This window comes from Phacochoerus africanus, chromosome 2, assembly GCF_016906955.1.
Source record: "Phacochoerus africanus isolate WHEZ1 chromosome 2, ROS_Pafr_v1, whole genome shotgun sequence".
NCBI lineage: Eukaryota > Metazoa > Chordata > Mammalia > Artiodactyla > Suidae > Phacochoerus > Phacochoerus africanus.
Genome location: NC_062545.1, coordinates 27254456 through 27269045, shown reverse-complemented (window position 1 = coordinate 27269045; position 14590 = coordinate 27254456). Strand labels below are relative to the sequence as shown.

General features: G+C 35.2%; 1 protein-coding gene across 1 annotated transcript in view; it reads left to right on the top strand.

Moving 5' to 3' along the window:
- Window positions 1-14590, top strand: part of PEX7 (peroxisomal biogenesis factor 7) — an 86554-nt gene that overhangs the window by 20070 nt on the left and 51894 nt on the right. Inside the window, exons 6-8 of the mRNA XM_047770110.1 lie at window positions 8496-8602; window positions 10390-10503; window positions 11987-12042. Of these exons, the coding sequence (XP_047626066.1) occupies window positions 8496-8602; window positions 10390-10503; window positions 11987-12042 (277 nt within the window). The remainder of the gene's footprint in view (window positions 1-8495; window positions 8603-10389; window positions 10504-11986; window positions 12043-14590) is intronic.

Genomic DNA, 14590 nt, shown 5'->3' with positions numbered 1-14590 from the left:
CTATGGCTGTGGTGTAGGCCAGTGGCTACAGCTCTGATTCAACCCCTAGCCTGGGAATCTCCATATGCTGCAAGTTCAGCCCTCAAGAGAAAAAAAAAAGTTTTATTGGAACATAGTCATGCCCGTTCGTTTACATATTGTCTGTTTGTGGCTGTTTTCATGCTATGGTGGCCGAGTTGAGTAGTAATGACAGAGACTGAGTGACCCTCAAGTTGAGCCTTCACAGGAAATGTTTGCTGACCTCAGGTATAGGTCTTGAGGAGGGATAAAGGAAAGAAGGTCTTTTGTACAGTTTGGTTGCTTAGGGGAGCAGACAAGACAGTAGTGGCAGCGCAGGGGAAGAATGTTTCCTGTATTATCTCCTCATTAGTTATTCAATATCTGAAGACAGACCATCAGTAGGATAATTGCTCCTTTCTTGCTAACAAACCATATCAATGCCCTGAGATGCTGGATTATATTGAGTGGGTTTTACAGGAAATATATCACAGAAATCCTTTCTATTTGTTGATTTTTGTATTTTAATTCTGAAATTTAAAAATGACCAAATGTCCCTGAAAAGTAGGATTAAGTTGGAGAAACTCAGAGTTGAAAACTTTCAAGTAAATTATGAAGAGACAAATATGTCCATTTAGATGAAGTAGTTTTTTAGATCCTAAGGTAATAGCTTCTGTGTACAGAGGTTCAGTTAATTCACAAAATGTTCTGTTTGCTGATGAAAATTAATAGAATCGTTTTCTAGAATGAAGAAAGGTACACTTATAAAATTATTACTGTTATTTTTAAGATTTGTAAGTTGTCTGAGTCATGCTTTTTTAGTCCATAATTTGAATAAAATCTTTTCCAAAATATCAAGTATTTGGGAATAGGACCAATAATTTATTTTTCCTTGTCACATTTCCTTTTCCAGGCCTAAATATCTTTGATTTTTCAATCTTTCTATGGCACAGCTAGCCACAAGGCTGGGAGCATATTAAGTAAATAATAGCAATATTAATACCCTTGTTTGAGTTAACTAACCCTGTAGCCTGCATGTATAACTTGACTTAGTCATTTTTATGTCTTAATGTAAATGCTAATAAGTTTCATGTTGATAGTGAATCACATCTGTAAGATGACCATAGTTCAGGATAATGGTTATAATTTTACCATTTTTTAATGTAACTACTGGTGAAAAGCCCCAATACCAAGACTGTTACTGCACATTCAATTAAAATTCTTGTCAGGATGTGATTAGTTTGACATTAGCATCTTTTTCTTTGGGGAGGGATGCTCTTTGGCTTTATATTCAATAGTTTCAAAACGCTCATTCCAAACCCTGGATGGGCGTAGTGATACAGACGAGATCATCTTCAGAATGAACTGAAACATGCTTCTCTTCTAGTAAAACAGTGAAGACAGGTTCTGCTGGGAACTCTAATTGGCAGCATTTTTAATAAACTGGAATTAATAATGAGTATCACTTTACATATTTGGGAAAGAATTAAGTAAATCTGCTTGAATTATTGATAGATTTTTAAAATTTCCTTTACCTTACTATTGTATGTAATTTTTAAAATTTATATTATTTAAGGACCTAAAATTATCTTCATTTGTTTTTCATTGTTCTTTCAATGACCGCTGCCAAAATCTGATAGTAACAAAACCATGAACAGCTACAGCTGCTTTTATTTAAATGTCAGCTAGAATTATATATGTTAGCCCTTTATTTGGGCTGAGTCACACACACCTCTTTGTCTTCCATTGGCCTTTTGTGTCGCATGGTATACATAATATTGACTCAGCATATTATTATATAGACTATTCAGTATGTGAGATTCAATAATAGAAAAAGATTGTGTTTAGAGAATTAGCAGTATAATCACAAAAGTTAACTCTCTGTACTTTGTACATAGAATGTAAAAGGTCTTTTTATCAACAGAATGGCCATTTGCTTTAATAGAAAAAAGGCCTATCTGTTTAACGAGATTACCACCATGTATTATATTAGAAATGAATGCAAATGGTGGTCATACCTGCCGTGACGACTTTGGTTGAAAGTGGAAGAAATTCTAACCCGAACTGCCTCAGAGAAGAAGATAATTTGCTAAAATGTCCAGAATTACATCTAACTGTGTACACATGGCTGGACGTAGGGCTCAAAGGATGTTCTTGCCATCTCTTTTGTTCTGTGTTCTGTGGAACTGGTTTCAGTATCAGGTACCACATGGTAGTGAGATGGTAGTAACTCCAATACCTACATCCTTTCTCGTTTCTGTCCGGTAGGAAAAAAAAGGGAGATTCCTTTTCAGATATCTTGGAAAGTTTCATTTTCTCTCATTGACTCTGATGGCCTGTGTGGATATTATTAAACTAATCAGGAGATTAGAGAGACAGAGAGGAGGCTGTTGATGGCCTTGAGCCTGGCTCTCCTCCTGCAGTTGGGAATGGGCATTGGGAGAGAGGGTGGTACCCAGACCACACGCACTGAGAAAGGAAGAGCAAATCCTGATTGGGTGGATTCACTCCTATGTTCTAGGGGGCCAATATTAACTAAACTATCTGCACATCCAAGGCTTGAAATACATCACAAGGAATTTGATGAAAACTAAGCCCTGGACCTGTGAGCCACAATCTCTTTTGCTTAAAAAAAAAAAAAAAAAAAAAGGCTGCAGTAAAGCTATTTTCTGCCAACTTTTATGATTTTAGAAACTCATTGGAAGGTTTATTTATCAAGCATTTGGTATTTTCCTGAAATATTTCTTCATGAGGATTTTCAAATATGAGCCTACTTAATAAAGTTGAAAAGATTTAAAGTTTTTCTTGCACTCTACAAAAAGAGGGTTTGTGGTATAGTAAAATTTGGGTCAGCTCTGAAGCTCTCGTTGTGCCTTTGTCATTTCAAGAGAGACAAGAAAAGTTGCTGCTTACCAATCTATGTACAGTGCATTAGTAGGCAAATAGACTTCTTTGGTTGACTTATTTTCATACATTTCCTATAGGGCGTTGTGCATTCTTTGACATAGCTGCATGCCCTACACAGGCAAATCCTAAAATACTTGTGATTATTATTATATAAGATATGGGAATAACCGTCTTATTAGAATTTAAAAAACATACCTAGTTACTTTTGATTGTTGAGAAGGACACTGTCAGTGACCCAGTCAGATATTCAGTGCATGTCCTTTGTTTTCTGGACACTGAAGAAACTTTGAGTGCATAGTCCAGTAGGAAAGAGAGATACTAAGAAAAAAACCTAGCAACATGTGATAAGGAGGCTGAAATTCTTTGAGGAGGAGGTCACAGCACAGTGGTTGGGGACATGGACTCTGGGCCAGACTTCCTGTGGTCAAAATCTGCTTTTACCACCGTTACATGACTTTGGTCATGCTGCTTGACTGCTGTGTCTTCATTCCTCATTTAAAAAATAAGGGCGGTAACAATACCTATGTCCTGGAGTTTTGAGGAGGATTAAGTGAGTTAGTATAAGCAAAAGGCTCAGGCCAGTGCCTGGCACAGAGTAAGGGCTCTATGAATGGTGCCTCTTACTCTTAATATATGTGCTCAGGATTCTGTGCAAACAGAGCAGAGGATTCTTGAGCTTGTCAAAGCTGCCTGGTTGGGGAAGCTTCCCTGAGGAAATAGTGTTTAAGCTGCTACCTTACAGACAGGAGGAGTTAGGAGATAAGTGGGAAGCAAGGGCACGGGATGTGGAGAGGACAGGACATGTTTGAGGAACATCCGAGTGGCTTTTGCATGGTACTTGCTATAAGAATTAATAGTCAGTGCTTATCTGGGAACTTGCTCCAGGTAGAATCTGGAAAGCATGGCCATGCAATAACATTCTAGTCCAGTGATCATGAAGCCTGGCCAATCATCAGAATCATTGGGGGAGCTTAAAAAACAACAGATTTCTGACCTTCATCTTTGTCCTGCTGAATCAGATACATCTGAGAGGTATATTTTTTAAACATCCCAAACCCAGGTGCGGTTCTGTTTGAGATACGAAATGAATAGCTCGTTTCTGGTGATATAATGGAAATTGCTTGTTTGTTTTAATAGAAATATTCTCATCTCTTTTTAAAAAACCTCACAGAATGGTTTCAGTGCAGAATTCAGAGAGGAAGGGGTTTCTTTAGATTGAGAACTCATTCATTTTTTCACTCAGTTTTGTTAGTTACATTTTGAGTTATGTTGTGGTTTTTATCAGTTAATTCTCTTACTTTGTCTTCGTCCTTACAGACAAGAACTTTCTATAATATATACACTATAATATTTGCATAAAAATAATCTGAATAGCAAAATTCATGGTTGGTTGTTTGAGACCAAAGTTGTAAAATATTTTTTTTCACAGATATTTGTTACAAATGGTAGAAGTTTATATGATAGGCAGTCAAGATGTAGTTTTATGTCTAATCCTGTGACACATACATAGCTAATTATGTCATTCAACTGACTATAACAGTTAATGTAATATATGAGAATATAGCATTTAAGTTTTTCCAAGAATTTAGTCACCTTCAAAGTTGTATGATATTTGCAAATCTAAAACTAAATTTATCATTAGCTAAGTTAAGACAAATCAAAAAGGGAAGAGTTTTTGGAGATTTAGCTCTTCATTAACAGAGTTCTCCAGGGATTTGGTTTTATTTAGTTTATGAAAGTTGTAGTAGTACAGGACTCATATTTCTAAATTAGATAGAAGGGAAGAGTATTTGAACTCATTACATGAAGACGATTAATATGAAGTAAAGTTTCAGGTAGTTCCCATTGTGTCTCAGTGGTTAACGAATCTGACTAGTGTCCATGAGGACGAGGGTTCGATCCCTGCCCTCGCTCAATGGGTTAAGGATCTGGCATTGCTGTGAGCTGTGGTGTAGGTCACAGGCGCAGCTCGGATCCTGAGTTGCTGTGGCATAGGCCAGCAGCTGTAACTCCGATTTGACCCCTAGCCTGGAAACCTCCATATGCCAAGGGTGGAGCACCAACCCCCCAAAAAGACAAAAATGAAGTAAAGTTTCTTTTGAACCATGAAACTAAATTATTGCTTTTACAGATTCCATATAATTACGTAAATCATAGCCATGTCTGAATGAGTGGGGTTCGGTAGTTAAAAAAAAGAAAACAAAAACCCTCATTTTGCTTTAAGAAAGAAGGTCCTATAACATCTGATAGGCATCTGGCATTTCAAATAAATTATTTGGGCCCAATGTGCATCCTTTTTCTACTCATTTCACTTCACAGTTTCAGACTCAATGTTTCCCCTCATTCTCCTTACCAGCTTCCTCTTAACACTGCAACTTGAATTAGATGCAGTCATAGCCAGCACTTCCCAGTCCATATTATGCACTTAAATTCACTGGTTCTGCTGCCAGTGGCAGGTCTGCAACTGATAAGAGAAGCTAGTAATTCAGGTGGGTCTAGGGCAGTGTCACAGGGCCCTGATAAATGTCTGGCTAACAATGAAAGGCCAGTAGTCTGGAAAATGCAATTTAAAAAACAATATAAATATGAATGTCCTAGTGTCTAAAAGAGTTGTATGAGTCATGCGTGGTACCAGTTGGGTAGAAGGCCCCTCTCCTACCTGGAAAATGAAGTGAGGAGAATGAAATGCCGGATGTGTGCAGCACGAGTGGAATTCACAGCTCTTTAAAAGTAACTCTCACTTTTTCTGTACCCTTTAAATTAACTGTTAACAGGGGACAACCTAAGTCACAGTCTTTTTAAAAAACATTGCTTGAATATGATGATGAGGAATCAAAATATTGTTCAGGAGAAACTTGAACTAGCCATCCACCGAGCCGCCGCTGTTGTTATTTGATCTTTTATTGAAGTATATAATACACATACAGAACAGTGCATAATCGTAAGTGTACAACACAATGAGTTTTTACAACGAACACATCTGTGCACCAGCACCCAGATTGAGAGACAGCATTTCCAGATACCCCCCTCATATCCCAGTTTAGCAAAATCCCAACTTTGACCTGTCAGCTGTGGTAGGGACAGAAAATAAAATACTGTCACTGGCCTTGTTTAGACTGGCCCCATAAATTAAAAGAATAACCCTTCAAGATTCAGCCCACAGTGATTATGGGGCACTTTTCCTCCAGCAGCATTAGGAGGCAAGGCAGTGTAGTTATAGTTCATTCACACAGGCTGGGAGCCAGACAGCCTGGGTTCCAGTTCCAGGCCCTGATTCTATTACTTACTGTCTTGGTGAGTTATTTCATCTCCAAGTGCTTCAGTTTCCTCATTTGTAAATTACTACAAAAATTGCTTTTTATATTATCAGAATTTCTACCTCACTTGTGATGTTTTAAAAAAGTTAATGTACTCATCCCTTGGTATCCGTTGAGGTTTGGACCCTCCCTGGATACCAAAAATCCCTTGATGCTCAAGTACCTTATATAATTGTCATTTTTGCGTGTAACCTATGCACATCCTCCTGTATACTTTAAATCATCCCTAAATTATTTATAATACCTAATACAATATAAACGCTCTGTAAATAGTTGTAAATACAACGTAAATGCTGTGTAAATAATTGCCAGCACAGCAAATTCGATAGTTATTACTTATAAAATGTTATTATTAATAAGGACAGGAATGACCTCTAATCATAGATATGTTTTTTAGTTTATTTTTAAAACTTTATCTCATTTCAACTTTATAAGGCAGATTTTTTTTTTTTTTGTCCTTTTGCCTTTTCTATGGCCGTTCCCGTGGCATATGGAGGTTCCCAGGCTAGGGGTCAAATCAGAGCTGTTGCTGCCGGCCTACGCCACAGCCACAGCCACGTGGGATCCGAGCCGCATCTGCGACCTACACCAGAGGTCATGGCTATGCTGGATCCTTAACCCACTGAGCAAGGCCAGGGATCCAACCTGCAACCTCATGATTCCTAGTCAGATCCGTTAACCACTGTGCCACGATGGTAACTCCTCTTTTTGTTTTTTTATTGAAGTATGGTCAGTGTACAATGTTAGATATTCTAGGTATGGATATAGTGATTCATAACTTTTAAAAATTATACAGCATTTATAGTTATGATAAAATATTGGCTATATTCCCTGTGTTGTATGCTATGTCCTTATAGCTTATTTTATACCAAACAGTTTGTACCTCTTAACCCCCTACCTTGAATTGCCCCTCCACCCTTCTCTCGCCCCACTGGTAACCAGTAGTTTGTTCTCTATAACTGTGAGTCTGTGTAAGGCAGATATTTTATCATAGGAAAATGAGAAACTGGGCCATTAAGTAGCTTGACTTAACATCAACAGCTACCAAATGATTGAGCTGGATTAGAGCCAAGCTCTGGAACTCCGAAGCCCCTGTTCTTAATCTCTATGTTTCGTTTAATTCTTATCTTTCTTAAGCAACTTGCAAAGAAATCAGAATAAATTTGTCTAAAATTGTTAATTTTAATTTACAATTAAATGACATGATTTAGAATTGCGGTGAGAGGAAAATGTGTGCAGGCAACTAAAGGAAATGTTTTAAATTTAGCATTTTTGTATACCATAATATATTTGAGTATCTTCTGTGTGCTAGAGACCATGCTAGTGCTTTATAGAAACTTTAGTACACTAAATTCTTGTACCATTCTGCATGTGGGCATTCTGTTTCCCTTTTAGAAATCAGGAATCAGTCTCAGTGATATTATATGACTTGTGCAGGGTCACACACTAAATGGAATCAAGACCATGACTGCCATTCCACTGTAGACCACATTTTTTTCCCCTTAAGCTGAACTAGCTGAACTAGCTTTCTCTCATGATCAGTTATTGTTTGCAATTTACTTTTGATGTAGAGATGCATATATTTTGGGTTTTTTATCTAGTCATTTTGTTATTTCCTCATAGTTTACAAAATTGAAGACCAGCAGCATATGAAACATTTTTCCAAAGGTTAACTTTGTGCAGCTATGTGGTAGAATTCGTTTTTGTAGTATTCAAAGCATAGTCTTTAAATTTTCTCAACTTGTTTTTTCGCAAGGTGAAAGATACTCACTCCTTTGGATGGCCATTGAAATGTAATACATGTAAAAGCTAAGATTTGAAAATTATCCATTTTGACTTTGTAGACTTTTCACACGATTAAGAGTAAAACTGTTACCATTTGTTTCTTACAGGATATGCTGGTACAGGATGCTAACTTTATTTATAAGAAATGAAGAATTTCAGGACTTTTTTCTATCCTGAAGAAAAATGCTTTGGATATATGTATAGTCACTGCTGTGCTTGGCTCAGTGTGAGAGTCAGGCTTTCCTGCTTTGAGTAGATCTGAAAATATTATCATGGTGCCTTGGGTTTTTTTTTTTTTTTTCTGTGGTTTGTCAATTTTGGTCATTCTTATGCACTATTACAGTATAAAAACGGTGTATGTACGTATACGATATATAAGTGGCAGCATTTTGACAGTGAAAGTGGTGTGTTTTCTCTTGACTGGTCGTCATGGGTACTAAGCATCCAAGTGATGTGATAGAGAGTGATCGTGTCGTCCTCTTTCACCAGGTGATCAGACTCTGAGAATTTGGGACGTGAAGACAACAGGAGTCAGAATTGTGGTTCCAGCACATCAGGCAGAAATTTTGAGTTGTGACTGGTGTAAATACAATGAGGTACCGTATCTGACTCTATTCTGAGCTCCTGAGCCCTTCCTAATGTTGAAATGTTCTAGATTTTATTTTATCTGTGTTTGTGTGGACCTTGGTAGTGTTTATGGACCATTAAGTTAAATTCAGTCCCTTTCATTTCTAATTGGTGATTGTGAGTGACCTGCATTAGCATTAATTGAATTTAAGTGCACATAAAACAGGCTGAATAAGAAACAGAAATTCTCAAAAAGTTCAATAGGGCAACCTTATTTGTTTGGGAAAACTGCTTTACAATTTATGTAATTTTTTTTCTTTATTGCTCTTAACCCTGCCAGTTTGTCTCATCTTTTGCTTTCATTTCTTGTTCACTTTGCTAGTGAGGCTGATGAACTATTTGTAACTTGATTTTTAATTTGACAGTCCATCAGTTTTTTTAATTTTCTGTTTCATCTTCCCTTAAAAGCCTAACCAAGCTTCATGCTTCTGTAAAATAGCAGTGTCCATTTTTAAGTGTTTGCAAAGGTTCAGCTAAACCGTATGAACACATGAATTAGAAATAGAAATGGATTAAATATGTGTTGATATGCTGTTTAAATATGTTTATGTACCTGAAGTGGCCTGCTGACTATGACAAATAAGTACAACATATGTCTTGTCTTCCCAGTTTTAAATTAATGAAAGAAAACATTGTATTGACTGAGCTCTTTATTTTTTATTTTATGTATTTTTTATTTTTTGTCTTCATTTTTTGTCCTTTTTTGGGCCTCACCTGTGGCATATGGAGGTTCCCAGGCTAGGGGTCAAATCGGAGCTGCAGCTGCCAGCCTACACCACAGCCGCAGCAACGCAGGATCCAAGCCGCATCTGCAACCTACACCACAGCTCACGGCACCACTGGATCCTTAACCCATTGAACGAGGCCAGGGATCAAACCTACAACCTGTAGGTTCCTGGTCGGATTCATTTCTCCTGCGCCACAACAGGAACTCCTTGACTGAGTTCGTTAAATAAAAAGAAATAAAATAGATTAAAAGAAAGTATAGTACATATTTAATAACAATAGTTGATTTTTATGAGATTTTCAAATGAGCTAATATTGAAGCCCAAAACAATTGAATTATTGCTCTGGTTGATATGGAATGGGGCTGAGTGTGGATCTAGCTCTTGGTCTCTTCAGCCAGGAACTCTTTGTTCACCTAGAGTTCTAGATAGCAGAATTTGTGAAACCTAACTAAAAAAAAAAAAGGAATAGGAGATTTATCAATATTTGCATAAACTCTCAGTTAGAATTACTTATTACATTAAGATATGGCCCATGAGAGTTGGGACCAATGACCGATTGTGATTTAGAAAAACATACAAAAATTTTAATTTATACCCTTTACACTTGCAAATTTTGTAAATTAGCAAACATCTTGCCTATTAATACCTGTTAGGAGCCTCAGAGCATGCTGAAGAGAAAGGTGGGCTCACTTGTCAGGTATAATTTTTAATATCTTATGTTATTAATACTACTAAAAGTAGATTGGAAAATCTTCAGTACTTTTTTGAGACTGTGCCTTTTTCTGTTGTGTATAATATTCCATCATATACCTTAACTATATTGATTTCCTTTTCTCTTAGGTCATACCAGTCACAGTAATTTTTGCTTTTTGATGTATATTTTGATTCCTTTCTATGTTGTTGTAGTATAACTTTTCAAGAATGATTCCTAAATAAGTAACAGAAAATAGATACTATTTCTAGTAGGAAAGCTTGGGTACTGTTTAATTACAAAGATGTCAGTTTACTTTTCCCTGCATTGTTTTCAGAATTTGTTGGTGACAGGGGCAGTTGATTGTAGTTTGAGAGGCTGGGACTTGAGAAATGTACGACAACCAGTATTTGAACTTCTTGGTCACACGTATGCTATTAGGAGAGTGAAAGTAAGTTTTTATCTTTTCTTTTTATACACAGAACAAAAATATAATATATAAATATAATCAATGATGTAAATATTAAAGATGTTTAGGGGATGGGGTTACTGATTCTTTTCATGTATGTTTTTGTTATCCAGTGGATGATAATGAACCTTGAAAGCTAAAATTAGGTAAATTATTGGAATAATTATTGAATGAATTAGAACAGTATAGTCAAGCGGTACTTAGGATTAAATAAAAGTGCTTTTCTCATCCTGTCATCCCCATTCTACTGTTCTTTTTAATATTTTTAACTATAGTAATTTACCTTTAGTATTACATTATTTATAATTTCCCATTCACTGGGACACTCTCTGTTGAAACTTACACAGAGAGATGGTTAATTCTTTCTTTTTCCTAATGTGATTATATTTGTGAATGTTCATAGAAGTTTCGGGTATAGAAAATTTTCCACTTTGTAAACAAAAGAGCTTGAAGTAATTTTTTCTGCTATTCTCCACCCCCCAATTTGTCAGGTTATAAGGTGACTTTTTGTTTCCCAGTAAACTTTGCTAAGTCACTGTGGAAAATAATCTTATTAAGGGACATCTCAATTTCATTCTTCGTTTTCTACAGTAAGGATAAAAAAGCACCTTTTTTGATGCTTTCATTAAGATAATTATGTTATTCCTATTTGAAAAATTTTAAATTGTATTTAAGTTAATATTTTAAATTTTACTGATTACAACTCAACATAGGCACCACAGTGCCCTGATCTTTTCTTTTAATGGCACACTGGTCTTAGTAGTCTTATATATGTATTGCACAGTACTTCTGAGAATGAAATAGGGTAATGTAGTGAAAGTTCTTTACAAACTATGAAGAACATTCAAATGTAATTATATACTATTAAAGTACTGTTAAGAAAAGCACTGAAGAAATAAAATTGCAATGAGTAGCCTATTAAAACATGTCAATTACTCGTATATTACTTGTCTTTAACGTTTTGGTTTTTGACCTTGATATACTTTTCATTATGTCATATACAAATAACATAAAAATTATTAAAATTTTGTTAACATGTACGTGTTTACTCGATGCTTGTGCTAATAGCAATCATATATATTCACAAAACTGGTAAATTAGATAATTATGTATATGTGTTATTATATACTTAAATCCTTCATATTTGTAGGAATTATTTTTGGAGAGCCGATATGAAATTGTATGTAATTTTTCCAGAATAGCAACATTTTAGGAATACTTAAGTCTAAATAAGCTTTAAAAAGCTTCAGAGATGATTTCCTTTGAAGAATGTAAAAACAACTGTTTTTCCTGTAGTGGATACTTAAAAGGTTAGATGATTTTTGCCTTTAATTAAAGCATAGAAGGTTTGGAAAAGCATAATTTTAAGCAACAGTCCTGACTGAACTTGAATGTATTATAATGTTCATGGGAGTGACCATATGCAGAGTCATGTTATAATTACAGTAAACTTTTTTTTTTGTAGTTTTCACCATTTTATGCTTCCGTGCTGGCTTCTTGCTCCTATGACTTTACTGTAAGGTACAGTGATTTTTGATGTGTTTCGTTTTGAAATACAAGTACCACTTGCATACTTGCAACTTTTATGAAGGATAATCATGTTTATCTGACTAATATAAAAATAATCTAAGCTGGGCACATTAATTTGCCACTGGGTTTAATATCATATTTTTCTGTTTTTATGATTTGGCCACATATATGAGTAAATTCTTTATTATTAAAAGATGAGTTCGACTGCTCTGTTTAAAAGCTTTTTTCCCTGACAGTTGTTTCTAGAGTAATATCTTTCTATGCTATAGATGTAATAGCCAATATCTTTTAAATTCAGATTTTGAAAACTTTGAAATTTTATTTCTTCAGGTCTAATTATAAATCTTAAGGCTAAAACTGTTATAGTTGTATGTCTGTGAATGTATGTGTATGAGCGTGTATGTATATGTGTGTACATGTATTTCTATGTATGAATATATGTATATGTGTGTGTGTGTATCTATATTCATACCCCCAGTTCTAATCCCACTCCACAAGGGTTCATTCTACTTTTTTCCTTTTCCAAATTTTTATTTTTATTTTTTTTAGGGCCAAACCCCCAGCATATGGAGGGTCCCAGGCTATAGGGTCAAATCGGAGCTATGCCTGCTGGCCTACGCGCTACAGCCACAGCAGTGCCAGATCCGAGCCACATCCACGACCTACACCACAGCTCACGGCATCGTGAGCAAAGCCAGGGATAGAACCTGCATCCTCACGGATCCTAGTCAGATTAGTTTCCGCAGCTCCATGATGGGAACTCCTAACTCTTGATTTTTATTATTCATAACGTGTCTACTTGTTTGCTACCCTAGAGTGCTCAGAAGGTAGTTTTGGGGATCACTGTATATCAGTTCATAGAAATCTTTCTCATTTTATATAATACTCCATTATGCAAATGTACTATAGTTTTTTTCATCTACCCTCCTACATATGGGCATTTAGCTTGTTTCAAATTTTATAAATAAACAGTACTGCAATGAATAATCTTTTATGTGTATATGTTCACATCACAAGAGAATTAACTTGAGTATATTCATAGAAATGGGGTCCTGGATTAAAAGGTAAATACATGTATATATGGTTTTGCTAGATACTACCAAATTCCTATCCTTAAGTAATATTATCAGTTTCCATTCAAAGCAGCAGTATTGAAGTGTACCTGTTTGTCTACTATTTAAAACTCATTGATTCTTTAGGGGTTTTCAGGTTCAAGATCATATCATTTACAAACAAAGATACTATACATCTTCAATTCCAGTTCTGATACCCCTAATTGATTTATCTAATTGCATTGGCAGGTAGCTCTATTACAATGTTAAATAACGTAAAGGATGCCCTAATTCTTGTATTAGTAAAAAAATGCCTTTAGGGTTTCCCTGTTAAAAGTAAGATTCTGGCTTTAAGACAAGTACATACATTATTTATCGTGCTGAGAAAGTATGCACCAACTCCTGTTTTCTTGAGTGGTTTGTTTGTTTTAGCATGGAGAATGGATGTTAAGTTTTGTTGAAGGCTTTATCAGCATCTGTGCAGACGATCATGATTTCTCTTTTGGGAGCTATTAATATAATGTGTTATTTTAAGGGATGAACCAACCTTGGATTCTTGGACAAAATCCATCTTGTATTTTGTGTATCATTATCTTACTGTGGTATTGGAGTCTGTCTGCTAATGTTTTGTTTAGAGATTTTGTATCAGTATCCAAAGATGATATTGGCTTTAGGGATTTTTTTTTTCTGTTTCTTTAAAAAAAATTGCTTTGTGTATCTGTTTTACTTCATAAAAAAGAATTAAAGAGTTTTTCTACATTTTCTAAATAAGCTCTGGAACAATTTGTGCAGCCTTGAGGCTATTTGGTTTTTGAAGCTTTGGTAGGTTTTCCCTGTGAAACTCTCTGGGCATGGATCTTTCTGTGGAGTACTTTCATGATAACTTTATTTCTTCTATGGGAATTGTTATATTTAAACTTTCTATCTAATGGGATCAGTTTAGGAAATTATCCTTTGCTTACAGGTTTCCACATTTATTTATACAGATGTCTGTAGTGTCATGACTTTTAAATTTCTTCTGATTTGATGATTATTTCACTCTTGTCATTTCTGGTTTTGTTTTTTTTTTATTTATATGTTAAGGTGTCTAATGGTATGTTCATTTTGTTATTTTTCTTCAGCATACAAGATTTTAATTTATTAATGAGAAACTACTATTTTTCTATTCAACACCTCATTAATTCTGCTTTTACCTTTATTTTCTTCTTGGTATTTTCTTTTGGCTTACTTTGTTCTTTTTCCAACTTTGGAGCTGGAACTTTACTCATTTTTACTCTTTCATTTTGTTTATGAGGTGTTTAAGGCTATGAATTTTCTTTTAGTTTTTATTTCAATATTTGCCCATAAATTCATATATATAATGTTTTCATTATCATTTAAAAATTCTGTAACTTCTATTTGTATTTCATTTTTCTCCCAAGAGTTGTTTATTAGGAAGTTATTTGATTTCCATGTGAAAATGCCTTTTAATTTTTGGAAATTTGTTA